This window comes from Lagopus leucura, unplaced genomic scaffold (assembly GCF_019238085.1).
Source record: "Lagopus leucura isolate 7727_CA_CO unplaced genomic scaffold, USGS_WTPT01 Super-Scaffold_100028, whole genome shotgun sequence".
Taxonomy (NCBI): domain Eukaryota; kingdom Metazoa; phylum Chordata; class Aves; order Galliformes; family Phasianidae; genus Lagopus; species Lagopus leucura.
This window is the reverse complement of record NW_024962279.1, coordinates 2,409,107-2,434,182: the sequence shown is the minus strand read 5'-3', so window position 1 is coordinate 2,434,182 and position 25,076 is coordinate 2,409,107. Positions and strand designations below refer to the sequence as shown.

Here is a 25,076-nt window from a genome sequence, read left to right as displayed (position 1 = left end):
CCCGAAGCTTATAAAATCAGAAAGAAAAAAGCACCACCATTAAGATAACTGTATGTCTCTTAAAGAGGCCTTTTCCTTTCCTGCAATGATCTCACCTTCTGCTCTCCCCCAGTAACAAAATAGACAACGTTTGGGTATCATCAATAGAAATAGCTAGGTTAGGGCTAGTGAGGATATCACAACTGTCTGCTGCTGCAGAGCCACATTTTGTTATGCTGAGCTCACTTAAAAATCTGCCTGTAAGCTGCCCATAGAAGAGGAGAACTTTGGAAAATCTAGTGTTTACTTAGATATTTAAATGTCACCCAAGGAATCTGAAGTCCTTTGTATGAGAAAAAGGGTTATGGAAAAATAAGATGTCATCAAGTAGGCATGTCCCATCAGCCAGTCTGAGGTGCATCTATAATGCAAAATAGACAATATAAAATTCTTATTAGCAGCTTACATCGTTCTTTGCACTACCCTTAGGCCTAGGAGGAGGGACACCAAGTGCTGCCTGTCTGAGAATAAGCAGGTTTATAAATTTGATTATATAAATATTGGGTAAGTACCTGGCTAACATGTACACCAATCTGGATTAATTCATTAATACTTGTAAATTCACATAGAGTAGTAGCTATGTAGTAGTTAGATAGCCATGATTTCCCAAAAGGTAAGGAGTATAATCTAAGGATCATGGAACAGTACATCATATAGCCTGTGGGTGTCTTCAGCACTTGAGCTTTAATTGCTGACATCTCCTAGCCACGTGCGTAACTCCCACTGACACTAATGGGAAGTGCTTACACACACGAAGTGGAGAATAGCCCAGGAAATTATTTGTCCTTGAGGGATGTTGTGTCTTGATGTGTGACAAGCAAGAGCCACAACTGGCCTTGTTTACTGTCAGCCATTTCTGCTGAATGGCACCAACACGTGCACTGTGGCAAGCGTCTGGTTTGGTTTGGGGTAGCAAGGCTCTTGTTAATCAAAGCAGCTTTTTCAAAGTTAAACTGTTTAAAAGTGTGTGGGTTCATTCCCATGCATTTATCTTGCAGAAGAATTTGGAGTCTGAGCTTCCTCAGATCAATGGTTGCATTAATTATGCACAAAAGGTTGAATTCTGCCAGCCTCACTCGCTTGGAGTGCTGCTTTATTCGGAGAGGAATTGACTTGCATTATGCAGGGTGGACAAATTCACCTACAGCCTGAACTTCTGTAAAAGTCTCCAGGGAAGGTCAAGTTTCTGTTGTTTTCAATAATAAATGAGATTCTCATTGAGCAAAATGATCCAGGAAATCGGCTTCGACTCTCTGGGTAATGGCTGTGTGGCCTCTGATGGAGGCTGTGAGGAGCCGAGAGGGTGAGAAATGTCTCCCATGCTGCAAGTCTTGAGATTCCGACCACGTAGGGCTGGCTCCAAGGTAGCACAGGGGTTAATGACTTCTTACGAATTTTGAAGAATGTCTCAGAGCTGTGATGATCAGACATATTGCTTACAGCCTTCACGTATCTCAAATGATGTTCCCGTTAGATGAGAACTGCACCAGTAAGAGAAGGCTATGGTATTTATATAATGGACAAATTACTTTGCTCTTGGCAAAGTGTTCCCCTCTCCGTGTTGGTTTTTTTTTCCTTTTCTTTTTTTTTTTCTCCCAAATGGATGTTAAGCATTAATAGTTTCATTTTCCCCTTAGCCTCTAAAGTAGCCTAATTTGACTCAACAGTCAGAGAGAAAAATAACGGCATAATAATGAATGTGATTTGTTCATCTGAAAAGCGGAAAGCATAACTTAAATGGCAGTTGGGAAAATGCAATTGTGAGTGTTTCAAACTTCAATTTTTTGCTGAGGTGTGAAGTGTGCTGAAAGGAGCAGTGGCAGTTTCTCAAAAGGATGTCCATTTCCTCATAATGCTGTTTCTTTGGATCTTTCCAGTCGTTAATCTTCAGATTGCTGAAAATATGTGGGATAATGGATGACGGCTATATAGAGCTCTAATTTACTTCACTGCACAGTCACTGTGGAAATGTACTTCAGCTGTTTTGGCTTTTCCATGTTGCCTCCAGAGAGAATTTCACCCATGTGTTTTGCTCTAGAAGTCATCTGTTGTTTTGCAGTGTATGCACACAAACGGCGCGTGCCGCTGCACCTAAACATTGAGTCAGCAGTTGCTTCTGATGAAGCCATCACCGAGGGCTGTTGCTTTTATCTCAGCACATCAGCATCACAGAGAACAGAACGCTGTTGGCCCCCAAAGGCTGTCTGCTAACCACAGCCTCGTGGGACACAAGTGACCTTCTGCTTTTTTGCTCCCTAGTCTTGGTTACTCCGTGTCTCTGCATCCCATCTACAAGGTGGGCACAGGTCCATCTTCCCACCTTGCAGAAGGAGTTTTCAAGGCAAACACACTGACAAGTGGGTGTTGCTTAGATTTTATGGTGGATGCTGGCTTTATTTTATTGTATTATTTTATTTATGGTGCATGTGATTGTTCTATGTCACGTCTGCCGGGTTCTGCCCCCACCATCCTGCAGTTGCAGAGGGACATCTGCAAAAAACCCAAGCGTGGGTTTGGTGCAAAGCATGGAAAATAGCCTTGAAGCCATTGTGTGCACCTGTGTGCTTAAAACAAAGCAGGTGATTTGCAGCAAGTGCCATTAGGTTCTGTGCCAGCATCCATCTGGCAGAGCAGTTTCACCCGCATCAGTCATCTGAAGGGCTGAACACAGTTGTCACAGGATAATGCCTCACTTTGAATATGAGTGCTGGATTTTAGGTTTAAACTTTATTTTTTGATACGGTCTTATCTGCTGTATGCCATCCCTGAAGAAAAGCACTCTGATAATCACTCAACTGTCCTCTAAGTCAAGGAACGTACCGGGACTGGAGAGAAAATCTCATTACAGCAGTTTCTAAAGCTCAGATCTGACTGTGTTTTCAAGCAGTCATTTTCCAGGGATGTGCTGATCTAGTGGTGTGAGGCAGCGGATTTTTGGGCACGCTGTCTTCTTGACGCCCCAGATCATGATGTCCTCCACTGACCGTGTCTGAGCTTCTAAAGTACTTGTGGTTTTTCAGAGCTGGTGGTGCTCTGTGTGTCAGCAGCTGAAGGCAGGATGAGGAGCAGCTTGCTTTGTTCAGGTTGCCAGACAGCAGCACGAGGATAATTGCTGTGTGCTGTCTGTTTGTGTTGGATCCCAACAGTTGCAGTGGGAACCTCCAGGTATTCAGGAATGACCGCGGTGAGGGCAGGGCTGCTGGCAGCTGGGCTCCAGGAGCAGCAGGGCAAACTGGCAGAGCTTAACGTGGCGTTTAGAACGGGGACTCTTGTAGAAAGTGATTTGCAAGAAGATAATGGAATGGCAAAGTGTGTAATGTGGTGGAATGATTGTTTTGGGTGAAGGCAGAACTCTGGACACCTACGCAGGGATGTTTAGCAGAGGGAAGGTATAACAAGAAGTAACCAGGTGAAATGAAGCAAAGCCCGATTGAGCCGAATGCTGTGTCATTGTCCCCAGTTTAGGTGCTGGAGTCTTTCATAGGGGTGGTGCTTGGCTTCAGAAAGGTGGGGTGCAGCATTCTGTGGGCACACATGCTGTGAAACATGGAGGTAATGACAGCATTGGTAGGTGAGGCTTTCATTGCTTCTGTACCACTGAAAACAATTAGGAGGAAACCAAACAAATGGAGAAGCGTGCATATGCTATCTGTGTCAGAACAGACAGCTGACTGATCAGTGGGCTTCCTGTATCAAGGAGGGGCGTAATTAAAAATGAGGAACATGCGTTGTAACTCAGGTTTTCTCTAGTATCTTACGGTTCTTTCAGAGCTGTAAGGATTAATAAGATTCTGCTGCATGAGAGCTGGCGGTGTGGAATTTACAGCGAGGCAATTGCGAATAATAAACTATTCTAATGGTTTTTACTTCAGTGAGGTAATAAAAAAATTAGAATTAATGTATTTGTTTTCTTTTCCGTTTTAATGCTCCCAGTTATCAATAGGAATGAATTCTAAACTCAAACACCAATCAACTCCTAAACGTTTGGCATTTTTTTCAGCATCCTGAGCAGTTACCTAATCACAGCATTGCAGGGAGTGAACCAGAATCTTTTCAACCAGCTGAAGCATTAGCGATGGTGAAGAACTAAAGCGTGCTATGCATACAGAGCCAGCGAGGAAAAAAATAATGGTAGCAGTTAAGAGCAGGTAAAATAAGGCGCAGAATCTCTAGGAAATAGTGCCTAGATGGGTGTACTGCTGGGTAGATTTGCTGTTTGTTCTATTCCTTCCCTTGAGTTTCACAGTAGGCGCATCCATATGGCTACATAACCACATGTTCTTGTCACCTGCTTGCTTCTTGCTGCATCTAATGCTTAGTATTGGATATGAAGCTGGAAAACTACCAGCATGGGTCAGGAGGATTGGTCTGGGTACAAGACCAACCTGTCTGAACAAAGGGGTGATGAGAGGACAGACTTCTGCCTTGGCAAAAATTGCAGGGCCACCAGAGACCGGTGTTTTTCTAAGAGTGCAATGAGGTTATCACAGCTGGGAGTCCATTAGGTTTAAAGCATTTCACAGCTCTGGGCTACGGGGAAAAGTATACCGTGGTGATTGTATCCCCATTGGATGTTGTTGTTGGGGAAAAGAATGCCTTAAATAACTAGTGTGTAGTGTAATGGAATGGTGTTCATTTTGTAAAACAAACAAAACACTCCTCTCTGGGTCTTTCTTTCATGATCAGGGTGTGTGGTCACTGAAGCAAACTTCAGCTGATGTCTCAGTGATAAATGTGTACATTTTTCATGACTTTCTGTGGTGGAATTTTACAGAGATTAGGCTAATGAACTGATCTAGTTAAGGGCGCATGCTGTTAGGTGAGCTGTTTTATTGGGACTTCAAACTGCAAATTAAAGGTCTGCTAGAAGGGCAGTTAAAGTCAACAGAAAGAGTTTTATATCACAGCCAAGCAGAGATGTTCCACATTGAGTTGTACTTCACCTCGGCAATACAGACAGACTCAGAAGACAAAACAGCAAGGGAGGTGAGCGGTCCTTATTGAAGCAACTGGGTAATTAGACATCACATAAATCCACGGCAGTAATTAGATTAAAGCACACAACTTTTTTTCATGGACATATATGCACATATGTATGTGGGTGTCAAAAGCAAATACTTCTCTTGAATAAAAATGGAATTTGAAAAACTGCAGGTGTTTGGTCTATGCTGGATACTCAGTTTACTGTATACTAAACTCCAGCATTTGTTCATAGCACAAGTCTGAAGCCTTGAAGTAATGTGCACAATAGGATCCCTTGTTTTGTGGAGAATACATTGAGTTAGTACCCAAGTTTTAAAGGAAAGAGGTAAGCTATCCCTTCCAATATTTGTGACAGCATGTGTAGTTGTGCTGTTGTAAGAACAAGCAGGCAGTCTTGCTCCTGGAAAGATCTGCTGCTCATCTCACTGTGAGACAAATTTACACTTACGTGGCTAACGGTAGCTTCTGCTATCGATTTCTGTTCTTTCTTTGGTTTCAGCAGTCACGTATATTGCCCTAAGAAGTTTCAATTATTTTTCTATCTAAAAATCCAAGGTAAAGCTGGTTCCTGTGTTCTCGTGCACCACATGTCTTCCACTAAATTGAGAAATTCCTCCAGCATTTCATTGTGGGTAAGAAGATTGTGTTGTGTTCACAAAACCCCGAAGTGTTCGTGCAAAGCCAGCACGCTCAGCTTGTCTGACCACGTGGTTTTGTGTCTCTTTGTTCTGTGTCTGGGTAAATCATCTTGAAAGTGTTTACACCCAACGTCCGCCCCTGGCCTGGCCTTTTGGCTTCCCCACAGCCCTCTCTACCCAATCTTCCATACAACTTGCTCTAGACTTAAAACTTGCACGCAGCACATGAGGATCCAATGGCAGATGAAAGGCAGATTTCCATACTGCACTGCTTTCATCCCAGCCATTTAACAGGAGGGGTTTTCCAGCAGCTGTGTGCCGCTGGTAGTGACCTGCTCACATCTAGGCTGTAATGATGCAACCCTTGGCTCACCCTGATCTTCACCTCTTTGTCGGTGTGTAGAAATCAGATAGCTTTCCAAGTAGCCAGGAGAAAAGCTGATAACTCCTAGGTTGTGAGAAACGTCGTACCTTTGGATAAGCAGCTTACTACAGTGGGAAGTGTGAACAAGACAACGCCGTATTTGTTTCAAAGTGGTATTTGCCTGGGAATAACCCTGCGTGCATGCATCCTGTGACTGAGAATCATAGAATCATTGAGCTTGGAAAGACACTAAGATCATTCAGTCCAATTATCAACACATCACAGCTGTACCACAAAACCGTGGCACTCAATGCACAGTCAACTACAAAGTACTTTTTAAACATTTGGTGTTAGAGGGAACTCATCCCCACACCTTTAGTCCATGGTATGTAGTACAGATGTGCACATTTGCATGCAGTCATCTTCATCCACGTGGTGCTTTTCCACGGTCACTTCTGCACATAGGAAGGCGTGAGGCAGCTGGTGTGTGGCAGCTTCTGTAAGTATCCTCTGTGTATGTTTAATTCATCATCTTCAGCTGTGCCTTTTTCCAAGGTAGATAACATTACTGCTAGTGAAAGGAAGTGCATAAATAATTTCTACATACAAGAAAGGTGGTCTTTTTGAAGTAAAGATGCATGTCCTGATTGTAGCGTTATCTGGACTTTTAAATATATGTATATATATGAGAGAAACTGAATATAAATGCAAGGGTATAATCACCCTGTTAATTTATTTTCAGCTAATTTCACTTCCCATAAGTCACATACGCACTTACACAAATGGCAATTTTCATTCATTTCTTTGCCAATATTTAAAAGCAGAACATTACAGTGCAATCTTGTTAGTACAGTTTTATTGATTTATAAAATTACAGTTTATTACACTAATCCATATATCACAATAAACCTGTGCATAGTTACATCTAAGGTCTTCTTGCCAAGCAGTGGTTTACTTTCTCATCAGTCATTCGCAGTTTAAATCAGTGGATGTCATGCTGTTGGACTCCATAAGCACAGGATTAATGGCAAACTCATTAGTTCACAAAGTTTAATCTTCTTGGTGGGTGTCCCATCTTGTGGGAAATGAGAGAGATTTGGCTGCAGGTGTCTGCTGAGGCATCAGCAATCGCTCTGAGGGACTGAGGAGGTGAGCTGCTGTAAGAACATTCATTACTTATTTTTATTTGCTGCCGGAATGCTCATTTTTTCCCTTAAGATAAAAGAAAATAAATGCTCCCAAAGGTGCATGAAGAGGTTTTAACTGTAGTAGTGACTACAGCTCTGATGTAGTACCATTGGTGATGTGTTCCTTGTTTGGGGAGGTGCTGCTTTGGTTTGGAATATTTGGCCTAAATCCTTAAAAAAAAGAAAAAGTGGCTTTTTTGGGGACTGTGACAGTTTTTGTATCCTTACTTCTTGTAGGCATCAGCTTCTTTGAATTGATGTTGCAGTCCAGATCAACCCCCTTATGCTCAGCTGGCTTTGCGTAGCCCTGGCATGGTGTTTCACCGCACATAAACAAAGCCTCAACACAGCAGCAAGTTATTTTTGTCCCTTCTAATCTGTTAGATCCTGATCTGTAGGGTTCCCTAAGTCCCATTGATTTCTCTGGAATTAGGCTCCTGAAGTCCTTTCAGAGCCTGGGTTGGACTGATCTTTCCTGCCAGCGCTGTTAAACAGAATGCAACCCGCTTCCCCTGCCTCCAAATGCTATAGGGATAAATGTGTTGGAGATGATCAACGTTCTTATTTGGTGGCAGCGAGGGCCATGGGAATACCAAAAATAGATTTTAAATGGACAAAAATAACTCGCTGCCTGGGGGCACACAAACCCTGAGCTGTTGCTGTGCAGTGTGGCTGAATCATTTCTCCAAGGAGGCTGCGAGCAGTCAGAGCTTCTTCCAGAGGAAGGACTGACACATGCAGCTGGACATGGGGTGCCAGACAGAGGGAGAGAGCAGATCTTTATGCTTTACAAGGTCATTCTGCCATTGCTGCGTGGTCCTTTGAGCTCAAGTGACCTTTGCAAGGTCCAGCTGTGGCATCCAGCTTTGGCCAAAGAGCATTGCTTGCAGGCTGGTGGGATCAGGAGGAGATACTGAGCTCTCTGGGCAAATCCCATCCCTGCAGACGAAACATGTAGACCTCAGGCATGAGACGCGTTTCTCTCCCTAATGTCTCTGTAGAAAGATAGGTTTGTCTTGGTCAGCTGCTTGCTGGGTTTAATCAGTTGTTCCTGCTGAAGGTGTTGACAGAAATTCTGCTTTTAGTACTGCCGTTGTCTGTGTGGCCAGGAAGAGTCAATCAGCATCTGTTCCTGCACATGCATCATTAACAGAGCTGTGAATTAATTTCTAGTGACAGACCACATTCTCCTTTGGAATGAATTTCTCTGCTGCCACCAAGGCTCTCTGGATACTTGTCACGTTTGTGTGGTTTATAGGTATCAAGTCACTGGCTTAGAAAAGGGACAGATAGCATTTAAAATCCCAGAATGGGTTTCCTGAGTTTGGAGTTTCAGGAGAAAATTGTATTTCTGAATTGAGCATGTTTGATTTGTGGCAGACCAGTTCTTTCTGAAACCTCCGTATTTCCACCTAGTTACAGCTACAGACTGTATCCCTTCCCTCAGGTTAATGGGGACATTAATTGCATAACAGATTCCAGAAGTGTCCAAACTCAGCACCGTCTGCTGCTATTAGAAAAAATCAGTAGCTTTGGTTTGGAAAGCCACTGGAATCAATAGGATGAAGTGTTCTGTGCACAGCATTTGTTTACAGATAGGTTACACTTTATTTTTTGCTAATGTAGATAAGGCTATTTCTAACACTACGCTGCTGATAAGTTCTTGCCAAAGCTAGCTGATGATCAGGTGTTTGATTCCTGGAGGAAGGCTGGGTTTGTCTGCCCTTTCCCTTCTCTGTTTGCCATCAGCAAATGCGTGGAGTTGGTCCTGCCTTCCAGTTAACTGGCTCTGTGGGTGACAGATATGGGAGAGGCAAGGCAGGCTTTCCAAATTATCTTGTGACTGGGGGGGAGAAAGTGACCTCTATGCACTGTGCAGGGCAAGAGGGGCTGGTTTCTTCATGTACTTCTCAGTGGAGGTGAGAAACAAATAGCTTGTGGTTCAGTGAGCTGTGTTTTGGTGGCTCACCATGGCATCACTGCCAGGCAGTGGAATTGGATGAGGAGCCTGCAGAAGGTAACTTCCAAATGACTTGCTGGAGGCTGTTTTACTGCACACTTACTGATTCGCTGCTTAAGAACTTGTTTGGTGTTTTTTTTAATAAGAAAATAAGTGGCTGCAACCCCTTTGAAATCTTATTTTTAGATTAAAATAAGCAAGATTCTGATTAATTTAGCAGCAGGGCATCAGTGGCTGTTAACAGCTTAACATGAGGCCCTGATAGATTGATAAGGAGCTAAACAGCCCCTGAATCACATATTTACAATCTGGCCGTGCTATAATTGAGGCTCATGTTGGGTAATTGTCAGCATGGTTGATAGGCAACATAACAGCAGCAGCTATTTGTCTTTTAAATGGGCAGTTGAATTATTCAGAATTATAGTTGATAGCCTTCTGTACATCTGAACCATAGTCAGTTACTTGAGGCATGGATGACGAGCTTTAATTCAGTTTATGTGCAGCTCCAGGCTCTCCTTGGGTAATCCCACCTGTGTCCCTGGGCAGTTTCTCAGGTGGGCTCTCCAGCCCATGATGAGAATCCCTCTTCTGTAGCTTGGGCACTAATGGGGATATTCTGGGTGATCTGTGCACCAGCTTGAGTGTGACAGCCAAACCAACAGCTAGGAAGATGTTTGGCATAGTATCAGGGCCATCCAGATGTGGTTTCACCTCCAGAGCAAGAGAGAAGGCAAGAGCTGCAATGCTGACCAGCCTTATTTTTCCTTGTTTTCTTCAGTCTGCTATGGTTGCAGGAGATTTGAGCGATTCTGCTGTCTCTACGTAGTTTTATACGTTGTGGGACATTTTAGCCAAACAGGAGTGAAAGTTTATGAACCATTAAACATGCACAAGTAGACAGGACAGCTCAGTTTCTCCTCTGGTTACTCTGTGTGGTAGCATTAGCAATTCTGAGCTAGTCACGCAGTGGGACATAGCTCAAATTAATTAGCTAAATTGCTACCTAATGGCGGTAAGATTTGATGCCACTTAATATTTCAGTGCAAACGTGACAGGCAGGTTAACGTATTTAAATACAATCGGGTCTCCTTTTCTAATGGTGCATCGAGCTCTTGTTTGGGCCGTCTGCGGAACTCATTGTGCTCAATTAATTCTGCCATTATCTCTGGTCTGATCTGCTGTTAGCTCTGACAAAGCATACAGCCACCTCACAGCCCTCTCCTTCAGTGCTGACCAACCTGCGATGAGGATGCTGCAATGAAATATAACAGAGAAAACGCGCATTATGCCTTGCACATAATTAAGTCACATTAATATCAAGAGACTTAGTTACAATTTCAAGTTTATCAAGAGAAAGCCCAGTCCAGCAGCTTGCAGCCTGCAGCGTTGGGCTGCCCTGTGTGCTGCACAGTTGTTTCAGGCTGCAGAGGAACTCAGACTGGAAGGTGCCAATTCTTTTTAGTACCCCGTTCCCAAGAAGAGCCACCAGGTTTGCTTACGCACCTCTTGGTTTTCTTTTCTTTCACGCTTTCTTTCTACCCGCCCTCACCCCCCACCCCCTTGTGAAGCAGCCCTTCTGGCTTTGTTGTAAGTGTGGTTTGTAATCATTGTACACATCCCAGATGGTTCATGAAAACTCTTTGAAATGCCATCTGCCAGGCGTGTGTCCAGCCGGCAGCCTGTCATTCTGCTACAAGAAAAACGGAGGCGGGTTTTCCCTTCCCCCTGCTTCTCTGAATTGCATTCAGTAACACTTGCTCAGATGTGAGGCAGGATAACAGCCTGAGCATCTGCAAGCAATCTTTGCTCTAGACAGCAACATGGAAAGTGGTTGGGTTTTTCGCTTCGCCCAGATAAGATATCCTAACCAGTGTTGTTTTTATTTTCCCCCTGTTTATTGCTGGAGACCGACGGGAGGTGACAAATGTTATCTCCGTGATGTAATGTTTTTCTTTTACGCCGTGGCTTGGCGTTTCTAATGCATTCAGTGTGTGTTGCAGGCAATCGTGCTGATAGCGAGCACATCTGCGATTTTTCGACTTGAACATATTTAGGAAATTAAGAACACTGAGATGAAACAAATAGATCCATTAAAATGGCTCTGAGGAATTATGGCAGAGATATAATTGTCATGTCAAATAGGCAGCCAGCACGAGTAAACTGCTGACTGCAATTTCACCGCTATAAAAATTCAGAGGAAAAAAAAAATGATTAATAAATACTCTCTGTGGGAAGATAAAGAAAAGATGAGAACTTGATAAAGTAAAATGAATCCTGAAGTTCCTTGATCTTTGTCTCTCGCAATCATGTGTTGTCAGTTACTGGGGAGAAGCATGACCCAATCCCTGCCATTCGGCTCGCTTGGCTCGGGGTGATTGACGTTTGGTGGATGCATTCAATGAGGAGTATTGTGGTGTCTGGTTCTCATTCCATTGGGCTCCAGGCATGGAGCAGCTACAGCACAGCCATGGATGTATTTATTGCTGGAGTGTTTCATTCCTCTGATGGGCTTGGTGTAGGGGAATTTGACAGGGGCCAAGAGCCATGGTGCCTCAGTGAGGGTCACTGCAGTGTGAACATCTGCATCCAAATTGGGAAGAGTTGTTCTGCTTACAGGGTGAAGGTATCCATCATCATCTCCATCCCCTTTTTGGCTTTCCTTCCTCCTGCGCTTACCCATTCACACGCAGCTCCAGGAGAAGGAATGATAGCAAAAGCACAGGAATTTATAGGCTATCTGAAGGCTGGTGGTAAATAAAATGAGAGAGTTTCTGTTTTAAAACAAGGAACGGAGGGTTTTGAAGAAAATGGATGTCTATCAAGGAAATTAAGCTACTGATGGTGATTCAAGGGTGTCATTCCATCAAGACTGACCTCTTGAATAACCTCTGGGATGAATAGGGCATAAGAAGACTTTCCGCTTTCCTGGCACTTGAGGAAAACGTTTGCCAGATGTAGGCACGGTAAATTTATGCTCTTTCAACTTCTGAGAGCTGGAATCTTCCCAATTAGTTTCCAGAAGCTCAACTTCTTTATACTTTCTTCAGTCCTTTTATAAAGGGTTTAAGAAATTGTATGCACTGAGGAGATACTGCCCAGGGGCCGGGGCAGTCCTGCAGAAGTGAGAAGTCACGCCTCGTTAAATATTAGACATGGTTTCCATGTCTCTAAAATGACTCCTAAGACAGCTGATTGGTTGCAACCACAGCGCTCAGACACCTCCAACCCAAAGGCACCGCTCTTTTCTTCAGTTTAGTTCCCCCTAACATAAATAAAGTGATAAGCAGAAATAAGGGAGAAGAGGTCTTTGTGATGTGAAAGAATTTTTGGTGAGAAAAACTGATACAGAAACAAGGGAAGGCAGAAACTATCTTATCTGAGAATACAGATGCAGTTTTAGTGAAACTGAAGTGACACTGCTAATGACAAGAAGGTAATTGCTGATTTATTCCCAGATACCCAACTGGTAGCTGTGATTCTGCATGAAGTATGAGATATTTCTTTACCAGAGAGCCGTTCTGGGAATATTAAAAACACTGCACTTGGGTGGAACAAGTGGTACCATCAGCTCAGCCTAAGATTTATGTCTTGGTTTGTTTTTATGTGGGTTCCTGACTCTTGTCCTTGCTCTCTGTGTAACATAGAACTGTATTTTATGGATACTGTTGTATCTTTATGATCATTTTTATTGTCCCTTTTAACACTTGATAAGAAAACAGTATTAATGTACCAATTTTTCCTTTCAGGCACAACCCGCCCTCCGAGAGAAGGAGAAGTGCCTGGTGTGGACTATAACTTTCTGACTGTGGAGGAGTTTCTGGAGTTGGAGCGAAGTGGGACCCTCCTGGAAGTAGGAACCTATGAAGGTATGGAGTCACAGGCAGTGAAAAAGCACTTTCAGGAGCTGTGTAGGATGTCTGTCTTGCATCACCCTTGCTCGAGTTAACCAGCCCCAGTCAAGGCCTTGCTTTCTATCCCAGCTTCTGCTTTCCTTTTTTGCATGTACCCAGAGAGAAGGAATTTCAGTATTGCTCTGTTCTTTTGTCTCTTCTCATCAGTTACCTAAAAGATTAGCAACAGTAAGCCCAGAAAATCTAAGATGAGATCTGATAACAAAACACTGAGGGAAAACAGTGTGGCAGTAAATGGAAATGCATCTTTTCTTTGTATCCTCTATAACCGCCCTTCCTGTTCTTCCCTCCTGCTGTCTTCTCTTTCCCCATCATCTCTTCATCTTCTTCCCTGTGTACACATCCTTCGTTGCCCAATTGTGTCTCAGGATGCAGCTACATGGTGCACTGCTTTTGGCCTTTTTTTCTTCTTTCTTCTTGGATAATTACTTAGAAGCTGAGTCATTGTGTTGATTCTTTCTACAGCACGGCTTTGCAAACAACAGCGTGGAGCCTGCCAAGGGGCACTGAAATGTCACTGGGGTGAGAGCAGGGAAAAGATGGCTTTGCTTCTCAAGAAAATGCGAAACAAATTGGCTAAATTCAGTTATGCAATAGGATTTGTTGATCTAAAGATGCAATCAATATTTAATGTGAAACTACTTTTGGAGGTGTGAGGTTTTTTTGTTGTTGTTTTTTCACGGTTTGCATGAAGATGCTGCAAATGTTACTTGGTTTCAGTCTTCCATCTCTCTGAGCTGATTGGCCCCATCAGCATCAACACTAACGACAGTGCGTGCACACATCTGCAACAAGACATGGCTCTTTGGTTGTGATGTGAAGTAAATACAGCTCATTTTTCACTTCCAGCTTCAAGAAATGATTTCGCTGCCTTCCAATATTTCTTTAATAGCACTGCTGTCCTTTTTTGGGAGGGTAGAAATCTTGTGTATTGATCAAGACACTTTTGATCTCAGTTAGACCCTGAAAGGACGGAGTGATTCAAGCTGCAAACACCAATCATTTTGCTTAAAAAACAAACAAACAAGGAAGACCACAAAATTAGACTTCTGCTGTCCAAGTTTTGGTTTTTGACCAGCTTTATAGTCCTACATTACATCCGTTTGCATTTGATTTATACTGCATTTTACTGCTGTTTTCTTTTATGCCCTTCCATGGTGAAGTTCATTATATTTTTGACCCTGCCAGTGACGGCTTGTTGTAAACCAGATGGATAGAAGTTAGAACAAGGAAATATTCTTTTTCTCTCCAGAGAACAATAAAATAATACTGTTAATGCATTGCTTTTATTATTAATAATGCTACTTATTGTACCAAACAGGAATTAAACAGTTGGAGAGATAGAGTTACTTTCATTCATAATGTAATGAGATGATAGAGAGATGAAGCAAGGGTTCTGGTACGGAATGGAGAATAGTGATTCTCATTAGGGAAATGCGGCCAAATGATGTAAGAAAGATTTGGTGGTACTGAATAAACTGAGAGGTGAAAGAAGCTCCTGATTGCTGCAGTAAGGTAGCAAAATTCTGCATGGGAAAAGGACACAATTTCTTTAAAATGCAGCAGGCAGTTTTTAAGAACAAAGTGATGAAGTACAGACCCAAAGCTCATGGTGGGGAAGAGCACCTCACGAGAAGCTCCTGGAGTTTGAGATGTTGGGAGCAGAGGGTGAGGTTTGTGTTTCCAGCAGCCCCAGTAGTGACTCAAGCAGATGATGATTTGGGGACAGGATTGTCCTGGGGTTCCCCTTTGGTCCATTGTTTCTAAGAGTCCACATCAGATGATGGGTGGGAGATGGATGTAGATATGCTCTGAGTTCTGTGCTGCATTTCAGCAGAGTGTGACCTTAACGGTGAACATTATGTTATGACATTAACAGACGACATTCATTTGCCTTTTGAAGACATAAAGCCCCCATGAATCTAACACTAACACTGGGAAAAACCTTGTGGGAGAAGATGTAACAAAAGCTTTTGTTTAATAACAGTTACTGAAGAGAGTTTCTGGGGAGGAAGATTAGAGAACAGGGGGCTTTTTCAGAAGAGGGGTAAAATACAGAACTTTGATGCTGATATGGATACTATTGATTTGGAAGGAATAAAGAACAAGCAGAAGAGAACAGCTGGAAACCACGGAATAGTAGGAGAGCGTATCATGTTTTGAAAGAAAAACTTGGGCTTTGGAAGTGCTCTAATTGCAAGGAGAAACTGCAAGCTGAAAAGGTGTTGCCTACCCACTGGGCTGCATAATACCATCAGTATTTCTCCTGGTGCACTGCCAGTGTGTCCTTCTGGGCAGTTTTTGATTCACGTCCCTGTGAATGCAGAGCAGGCATGGCAGCCTCTTTTCTGGCCACCCCCTGATGTGTTCTGCACCCACAATCCTCCAAAAAATCACAATCAGGTGGGAGGGTGAATTTGAAAGTCTTAATTCCTGAGGTTCTCAGATCCAGTCTTAAGATGCTGCTTTTTAACCGTTAAGCTTAGAAACTTCCCCTTTCTTCCCTTAAGAAAGTTCCATTTTCATCAGATGAATCCAGGAGCTGAAACTGAAATGCTGGAAGACCTGCCCAAAGCTGCTGTGCTGCACCAGTATTGGTCAGTTTTGCACTGTATACTCGAGCCAGGTGTAATTCCCATTGACAGTTCTCATAAGGAAGAAAAAATCTTTTTAGCCTGCACATTATCTGGGCCTTCTGGTGGATAGGAAACCGAGATGATTGCAATCTCAGGCATTTATTGACCAGTCCTTCAGAGTATAAAATACTGATGGATGCATGGAAGTAATTGTGTAGGTTACTAATTATTTAGCAATTACTTCTGCATGTGAATTGCAGGCTCTCACGGGGACCCTGAGGGAGAGCTGTTTTGGCAGAGCCACAGCTTCTAGGTTTTATTTCCATTTCTTCCCCAGCCTGCCAAGCGGCCATGGGAAAATCAGGTGGCTGCTCTGTGCTCAGATTCCCAGCCTGGAGAATATAAAAACAACTCTTCCTTCTTTCTTCATTAATATTTCAGCAGATATCCTGTGCCTGCGGTCATCTCCTGTTAAAATAGGAGTGAGATGGTGGCACTGATGACATTTCAGAGCTGGATGCAGCAGTGGCACCGCGCAGAGACATTAGAGTGGTGGCTGAATCTCAAATGGGGATGGCTGTGTCGCCAGGGCCTGGCAAGGCTGAATTAATGAATTCCTGCCCAGCACTTAGTGATCCTCAAAAGAAAAAGTGCTGCACTTTATAACATGTGAAGGGTTATTACATTATGGAGTATTATTGTCAAGGCATCATCTTTCATTCACAGGACAAGTGTTATGTGATTGCCAAGAGAAGTAATAAGTAATCTGCATTAGTCTCATGACTGAGATGTAATGGGGTGACTTGCTAACATTTTTAAAGTGTATAAAACTAGCTACTGTAGACAGGGTCTCTGATTGCGGTACTTAATGAGTGTAATAAATTACCTTAACAGTGTAGTTAGAATTTCAGCTGAAGTAGAGAGGTGTATTCAGCAACATGCTTCAAATCAAGATGCCCTTAGCCTAACATGCCTGATGTGCACACTCTCCTTGGGTTTCTCTGCAGTAGCATTGCTCGCCCAGCTGCTGCAGCAAAATGGCAGGATTTTCTTAGCTGTTCTGGTGCCTTCACAGCCTGTCTCGTCAACTTGTCCACACTTGAAATGAATACCACGTCTGGTATGCAGAATGCAAGAGTGAGCTAGTAGGGCTGGCAGATGCTGGGGATGCCCTTGCAGCAGATCAGCATGTTCCACTTAATAAGATAAGATCTGCTTATTAGTGTCTCTGTACTGCAGATTGACTCAATAATTCAATAAATGGCTCCTTTGGCATCACATTTTGTAGGCAAAGGAGGTACACACACAGGTGTGCCTGTGACAGAGACAGCAAGTAAAGGTTAAATTCCTGGTTGTTTGTTTGGTTTTTTTTTTCATTAAAGCAATCTCTATTTTAGTAAAATAAATCAGGGAGCTGTTTTCTCCTCTGACTATTTGGTAATGATCTGACAGAAGGAAGAGATACCATCCAAAGGGACCTGGACAGAGTTGAGAAGTGGGCTTACGTGAACCTAATGAGGTTCACCAAGGCCAAGTGCAAGGTGCTGCATGTGGGTCACGGCAATATTCAGAACATTCACAAATGTCTGTGCACTGCAGAACGATGCTTTGTCTACCTTTGGCTTTTATGCTTCTCTTTCTTCTTTTTTAAACTGCTAGAAAGAAGGAAAAGGATATTTTTGTCTGGGTGTGATTATCAGTATTAAACATGAGTGCAGCTGTACTGAAGTGTCATCAGATAACAATGCTTCATTCTACAAATAGCTAAAGTCTCACAGCTGAGTAACTCTTCCTCTCTAAAAGCAAATATTCAGGTATTTAATAGAGTTTTAGACTGGCTTTGGATTTCCTATGGAATTTCTGCTTGGCTTCTCTGTGCATTTGCAATGAGAAGTTTTCCAGTGTGAGCTCTGTCTGAAATTATTCCTCGATAGTTTTGCTTTTCACTGCTTTTTAATACCTTTTAAAACACAGACCTTGGGGTCAGACGCTGTCGTGAAAAACGTCTGACAAAATGGGCGCAGTGCATGACATTTTCTTGATTCCTACAGCCTTGTGCCGGATAGGCTGTGATCCAGCCTTTTCTCCTTGTGCTCTCTGCGTATGCCATGCTCAACTTCATGTTCCCCGTTAATTTATTTGCATGAATATAAAGAATAATCTCATATAGCTGAGCTTGGAAGATCCCTGAGATGCCATGGTTGTCCCATGCCACCAGTATCTTTCTACATGTGTGTTATAATTATCTTTGTTTTGGCTTGTTAGAAATGTACTATGCATTATAGGTGCCTGGATGAAGCTGTAAGTAGGCACTGTCAACAGCATGCGGCAACACCTGGTGATAACACATGAAATATGAGAATAAGTGAGACTGATTTGATATGTAGGTGACTTTCTGCCATGCTGTCACTGCCTACAGGGCCACTAATTGCAGTTTTTGTTAGATTTCAAGCATAAATTGAAATGTGCAAATGTAGCATTTTGACTCATTTAACAAAAAATTCGGACTGATCTTTCAGTTAACCTCACCATTCGTAACTGAAAAAAAATTGACAGAGAATGTGCTCGTTAAAGCAAATTGGATTTGCATATATTGTAGGCTAATTTCTCTGAGCTCTGTTCCGTTGTCTGTTCTTTGCTTCCGATCCAGATGCTGTATCTGTGGCCTCCTCCGGTTGCCTGGATACTCTGAGTTTCCTTGAGGCAATTGCTAATCAATGTGCAGCTGCAGCTAGGTGAATTCTGCAGACAGCAGCCAGATCTGTCATCAGAATGTGGAAATCTGTAGCAGAATATGATCTGGGAAGAGAACAGACAAAACAGTGTAGCAGGAGCTCTGCTCCCAGGAATCCATTCATCCTGTGCTAATCAAACACGAGCACTCTTGGCTGTATTAACTGAGCAGAGGCCCTTCTGCTAAAACGAAGGGTCAATTGTTTTGGTTCTTGTAGAGTGTAGGGAAGACGAGCTGCATCTCAGAAAAGAAAACAGTTACATTAATAATTATATTTGAAGTCTTCACGTCAAGACCTTGCCTTAATTTTGGCGCTTATCTCCAGGTCTCTTTCCCCAGATATGCATTTGCATGAACACAGTGTGCTGCAAACTGCTTTTTAAAACATGAGCTCTTAATGGAGTCCTCGTTACCGCAGAGATGTAACTTTGAAGATCAGACACATTCTCATGGACACAGGGTCCACTGTGCTACACAGAAGCTTTTGAGTGTCTTGTTGGTTTTTTTTGTTTGTTTTGTAATTGCAAAATTATGCCTCACAGCAGGCATCAATAAAAGAACTCTGCTCTGCACTTTCCTCAGACAAATGCACTTGCAGTCCCAGGCCTCAATCTCTTTGCAACAAAAAAATCAAAAGAATTTCTCCCTACAAAAAAATGATAGCTACAGCAAAACCAGCCCTGGAAGGCTCAAGCCCCTGAAATGTAAGACTTCGGACTGCATTGGTTGTTGTGCCATTGGGATTAATACTTGCTTTTGCTCACAGCGCCTCTGCTTCCAGAGCTCCCGTCAGCTCTGCCGCTCTCAGCCTCTTTGGTCTCATTTTGCCTCTACAAGAAGAGACATCTGGCCTCATACCTGCACAGTTTTAGTCCCTTCTAGATTGCATCTGCCATCTTATGCATCTCTGCCCATTCCATGAATGGACTCCTAACAACTGTATCTGAATCAAATGGCAATTGACAGCAGTTCTTATGGGTTGGTTTCCCAGTTATTTTCATGTAAGTGTAGTAATTGATGTATTTTTGGGAATTACATTTCAAATTCCAGGTCACTTAAACATCTTAGAATCATGGATGGGTTTACTTCCCTTCAGGGGAATGTTTAATAATAGCGTATTGTTATTTTGAAATGTAGCACAAATTTTTTCATTGCCATTAGCTTTCTAAAACTCAAATAAACAGAATAGCCCAAGTTCTCTGGACAGACAGCATTGCTTTAATTTGTAACTGTGGGACAGGATAGATAGCTTTCACTGATTACCATCTATGCTTGAGCTGGCAGAGGAAGAAGTGTTATGATGATGAGAACTTGTCTTATTGTTGTGATTAGCTGTAACCGAAGTCTAATTACTGTGTGTGATGCTGAAATGTGTAAGCTGCCGACACTTAGAGATAAGGAGATGAAAAGAAATCAACTAATTCCAAATGGCTATTATGTTTTCTTCATTATTATTGGTATTTCTGTGCGCTCTCCTGAGTGGTACTTTAGAATACATGGATTAACTCATGGTTTTGGCTGCAAGAGCTGCCATCAAACTCAAGTTGTGGTTAAATGTGTTTTAAGCACCAAAGGGCTGAATCAAATAAAGGTTAGTGAAAGGTGCTTGACAAAGAAGGCAGCTAATGGTATGTGCATCTGCTGAGTGAATGCATTATTAGCTATTATTGCAGTGATTATTAGGCAGGATCCCAATGAGAATGAGGAGTGGGAAGGTTCAGGAGCCTGCTTCCCTTAGCAGTCAGACATGAGAAGGTTCCCAGGTGCTTCATAATTGGTGCTTCCACAGAACAACGGAGGTTTTCCTGTTGTCTTGCTGAAGAAATCTCCCTCAGCTGGAAGCTGAGCTGCTCTTTGCAGCCTCGGGGCATCCCGTTAGAGGCACCCATGCCTTGTTGGTTGCTGAGCACAGTGGAGAGTTCTGCTGGAACCACTGTGCTGAGTTCCCAAAATGGTTGGGGATCCTCCGGGCTGGCAGATGCTTGTGTATGCTCACGTACCATGCTGTTAATAATTAGAGCTGATTGGATATTCAGTACAAATTACACTGGCTATGGAGTTAGCCCCTTCTGTAGGCTTACAAGTGGCTCACAAAACACTGTTAAAGCATATTTTTAAATGTATGTTTTTTCTCATAAACACTGTCAGATTTAATTTGAGCAAACGATGTCAAGTCTGAGTGCTTAAAAACTCTTCCTGGGCTGTTTGCTATCAGTTGCTAATGGTGCGTGTTTGGATTGCTGAGTCACAGGGTAAATATTTTCTCTTTATAATTTGTAAGAAGATAATTTTAAGTGCCAGCCCCTCCTAATGGTGTGTTTGCCCCCACATCTGGGCCTGCGTGCTGCGCCTTCACAACGAGCTGCTTAGCAAAGGAGAGATCTGAGTGCATCCAGCAAATGCAAGGGGAAGGATATTTCTATTCCCTCAATCTGTCAGATGGAAGCTGCCTTGGAGCTTCCCTTCGCAGTTTCTCCTAGTGAGCTGGGTGCTTTGCCACACCTGTATGTCCCTGTGTGCATCTGAAGGAAGAGCTGTGTTATTTTCTTAATGCTGGCTCAGGCTGCGTCTGCCTCCTGTGGAGAAAAAAGAAAAGTTCAGCCCCTGTGGCTGCATTTCCTACATTCTGCAAAACGAAACCCACGCATGCATAGCCACGCTCCATTTCGTATTCATATTTACTCTTGATGTGCATTCATATATGTTTTTGTGGGGGTCCTCTAAGACAGCATGCAATTTATGTAGAAAATAATTCTTCACTAATCGTGGTACCAACGAACCATGTCTGGTTCGTTGAGAAAGGACTGATGGTTTTGCTGTAGGTAAATTGGAACCACTTGGAAGACACCTGTTTTGCTCCTGGGAAACAGCTCTCCATGAGCTCTTCATAAGCTCAGACTTGCTTGTTGGTGGAGGAACTGAAAATGAGCAAACTTGAAGATACGTATCTGTGATTGAAGGAATGATGGTAACATCTGTGCTTTGGGTTTGTCCAGAAAAAGTAAAAATGCACGTTAGCAACATGCACAGAGCCCCTTCATTTGCTCTGTTGCATCCATTGCAAGATCTGGATCTGTGGCTTAGCAGTTAACATCCTTGTGAAACACATCTACTTTTTGAAAAGAGCAGAAACTGACAAAAAGTAGCAGCATCTGTCTGGTGAAACGCTGAAGAGGACAGGAAGAGAGCAGGGCATTTAGCTTTTTTCTTCCCACCTACTTTTGTATTTTTCCTTTTGTACTCTTTCCCCCATTCCTCCTCTTTCTGCATAAAACAGTTCTGCAGTATGTAGAGCATAAGAATCATTTCTCTAGCAGAGGCTGCAACCTGCTTTAGGAGCCTCCATCCCCATTAGAGATTTTCCAGAAGAAGTAATTTCCTTCTCCCTATAAATTATGCATCAATGTGCATTTAGGATTCTGAAATGACGAGCAGAAGATGAAAGCATTGCGGAGCATCGCTGCTCCCATGGAGCTGAATCCATGACATTGTGTACAGGCTCGAGCACACCTTGTTAAGACAAACCTGCACGTGTTGCTGTCCTGGTACTCAGGCTGTGCGAGCACAGAGTAGATCCAGTGGAGCCCACAGGGTTGGCTTTTGTAACAAAAGCATGAACACATGTGTATGAATGTAAATAAAAGAATCTTTTTTAGCACTGGTGAGGTTTTAAAGTGCCCTTGCATCACGTGCCTTTGGCATGTGGTTTCCTTCCAGTGTAATAGGAGCAATAAAAGGGGTTTTGGTAGTTTTGGAGACTGGATGTTAAATAGATTATATAACTATGTACTGGAAAATGGAAAAATGTTTGTGTTACGTGTAGCCTATGGAGATAGATAAGGAATGTAATCAATTGTACCTGTGTGATTTAAAGGAGAATCTTGTGATGCTGCAGAAGTGGGAGCTGTATCGGTGCACCCTCACATGGGTCCATACACAGCCAGGGAGAATATTTGAGCCCACCTCTGACTTCCAGAAAGAAATTGTTGAAAGGGTAATTGGATGTAAAGTGTTGTGCATCACAGAGCTCTGTGTGAAAGGTATCTGTTGGGTAGAGAAGCAGAGCCTGGCGCTGGAGCCTGAGCTCCTATAACTGTGGGAACTGCTTCCAGTCTTGTGCTTCCCTGGGGATTTCAGAGCACGTCGAGCACAGGGTTGAAGTGAACCCATGCCAAATCTCCACGTGGTTCCTGTGCCAGCGCACCTGAGTGCATTCCGTACTTCTTCCAGCGTCACTTCAGGGGGCACCAAAGTATCCCAGGCGCTTTGCAGCTCTCACGTCACCCCTGGAGGAAATGCCAGGGGCCATGCTGGCACAGTGCCACTGTGTCTTTGTCCATCCCAGCTCTGCCTCAGGGTCTGCTAGTTCACTTCTACCCAGGCTGACCCAACTGCTGAGCTTCCTCTTTGGAGGAAGCAGTGCCACGTGGTGCCTCTCCTTTTCTCTCCTTTGACAAAGTTTTCCTTTAGAGAGAGAATAGTTTCTGCTTTTAAACGCAGCATCCACTCTAAAAGAACCTACATGTTAAAGCAGGCCATCGAGCCTTTCATCACTTCGCTGGGTGATAGCAGTCATGAATTTTTTATTTTCTGCAGGGCTCACTCCAGATCTGCCACAGCATTGTGTGGGTGCACACATGTAGAAAGGCTACTAATTGAAATTCAGCTGTAATGAGATGAAGTTTGGTATTCACCACGGCTGCCTTTTGTTTTAGCCCTTGTACGCTCAGTGCACCTAAACAATGGGACCATTGCTTTTGCTTTTAGAACTAACAAGAATAACTTAAAAGGCAAAAATATGTCCGTGTCTTCTCTAGAGGTGAAATATGCCCCTCAAAAAATGGGAACGCTGTGTTAGTTTATGTATTTATTTACATACCAGTGGGGAAAGACAGAGATTTTGATGGAATTGAAAATAAAACAGAAATCTCACTGCTTTAAACTGTTCCCTTCTGAAGATGCAAATGTGTTTCTATTGCCTAGGTAACTATTATGGAACGCCCAAGCCTCCCAGCCAGCCCCTCAGTGGGAAAGTGACTTCCACCGATGCTCTGCAAAACCTGCAGTCTGGCTCCAAGCAGTCGACTCCAAAGCGAACCAAGTCTTACAATGATATGCAAAATGCTGGCATAGTGCACACAGAGAATGAGGAAGAGGATGATGCACCTGAAATGAGCAGTAGCTTCACAGGTAAATGGAAAATACCACAGTCTCACAGTTAGGATGCACGGGAAAGATTTTTGGAGGGTTAATTTGTCTGTTTGTGGGTTTTGCTTCCTGGGAGGCATTTTATTTTGCAGCGTTACATTATGAAGTTCTCCGGCATAGGAAAGTGCTAGATTTTTAATCAGGGTTCTTAAACAGTGAAGAATAATTGAGAATTTTATAAAAGATGTTCTATGGTAACGTGCAGTTTCATCATTAAGGACACATTCATATTTCTTTCAGAAATTGTCTGTTGGGTGCAGACAGATTCTGCTTTCACTTACTCCAGTGTAGATTTCAATTATTCCACTGAGCCAAATGACAAGTTTAAGTACAGAAAGATGAAATGATGTCTGGTAGAAATTAAAGGTAACATTTGTAAATCCTTTTATGCTCTGAGTTAATCATTCTGGCAAACGCAGAGATTTTTTCTTAAAAAGAATCATGTAATTACTTCTGATGTCAAGGAACATGCCATCATTTTGAACTTCGCTTTGTGGACAGTCAGCTTGCAGTATAAGTCTCCCACTGGAAATCAGAAACTTCCTAAGTTGAAATGATCTTGAATACTACATGAGATACATTCGTCTTCATTGTGAATTAGCCGAGAACCTCAATTCTGTCTGTAGCTTTGTCAGCTCATTGTCAGTTCAATCTCAGCCAAGCTCAGAAAGTTCAAGGAAGAGCTTGACCTGTGGTTGAGTTCCAGTCATTAAAATCAATATGAAATAGTTCAGGCATGGCACATTTGAAACTAATTATTGCTCCTTCTAAAATATATGGCTCTCCTGTCCCCCTCCTTGCACTGGGAGATACTGCATGCAATTATGAGATCTTCTTCCCCATGGTCCTTCCAGCAGACTGAGGGCTGTGTGCTGTGGAAGTGAGGCCTCACGTCCTGCCCAGTGCAGATCTTAATGCTGCTCCGGTTATCCTCAAGCATTGGCTGAAAAATCCCTAGAAACTTTTGTAATATAAAGTCGCACATCTCTGTAGAGCTTGAGAAGGATTTAGGCCAAAATTTAGTTTTTGGTCTTTCTGGTGTGAAGTTGAGGGTTGTGCTCTGCTTGGATGTTACCTCTTGCTTTTTTCCAACTGCTAGCTGGCTTCGTCCTTCCCAGGCTATGAATCCCTGTCTCTGCCTTCCAGCTCCTTTATGAAGTTTTTCTACCTGAGGGTAATTTTTCATGGGTTGTGAGGTGGCAGTGAGCTCCAGTACTATTGCAGGACCTGTTTTTAGGAGGAAGCCAGTGAGAGATGCTATTTGCCTTCCTTTCCACTCGTCTCAGCGCTTTGCCCGTGAACTGGCTGTAGCATCATTTATTTCCCTCGTTTTATTTCAACAAGATGAAATACTGGAAGATGCAACTCATTTGTCACAACATTCTCACACCCTGGCCCCTTGCCTCCATGAAATGGGCACAGAATCAAGAAAAGAGAGATATTCCTCCTGTACCAAAGTGATTCCTTATGCTCGTT

General features: G+C 43.0%; 1 protein-coding gene across 21 annotated transcripts in view; it reads left to right on the top strand.

Moving 5' to 3' along the window:
* The window catches only part of MAGI1 (membrane associated guanylate kinase, WW and PDZ domain containing 1), a 291,018-nt gene that overhangs the window by 197,125 nt on the left and 68,817 nt on the right, over positions 1-25,076 (top strand). For all 21 annotated transcript variants that reach the window (XM_042880907.1, XM_042880898.1, XM_042880910.1 and 18 more), the window contains exons 3-4: positions 12,918-13,037; positions 23,376-23,582. In XM_042880907.1, coding sequence (XP_042736841.1) covers positions 12,918-13,037; positions 23,376-23,582 — 327 coding nt within the window. The remainder of the gene's footprint in view (positions 1-12,917; positions 13,038-23,375; positions 23,583-25,076) is intronic.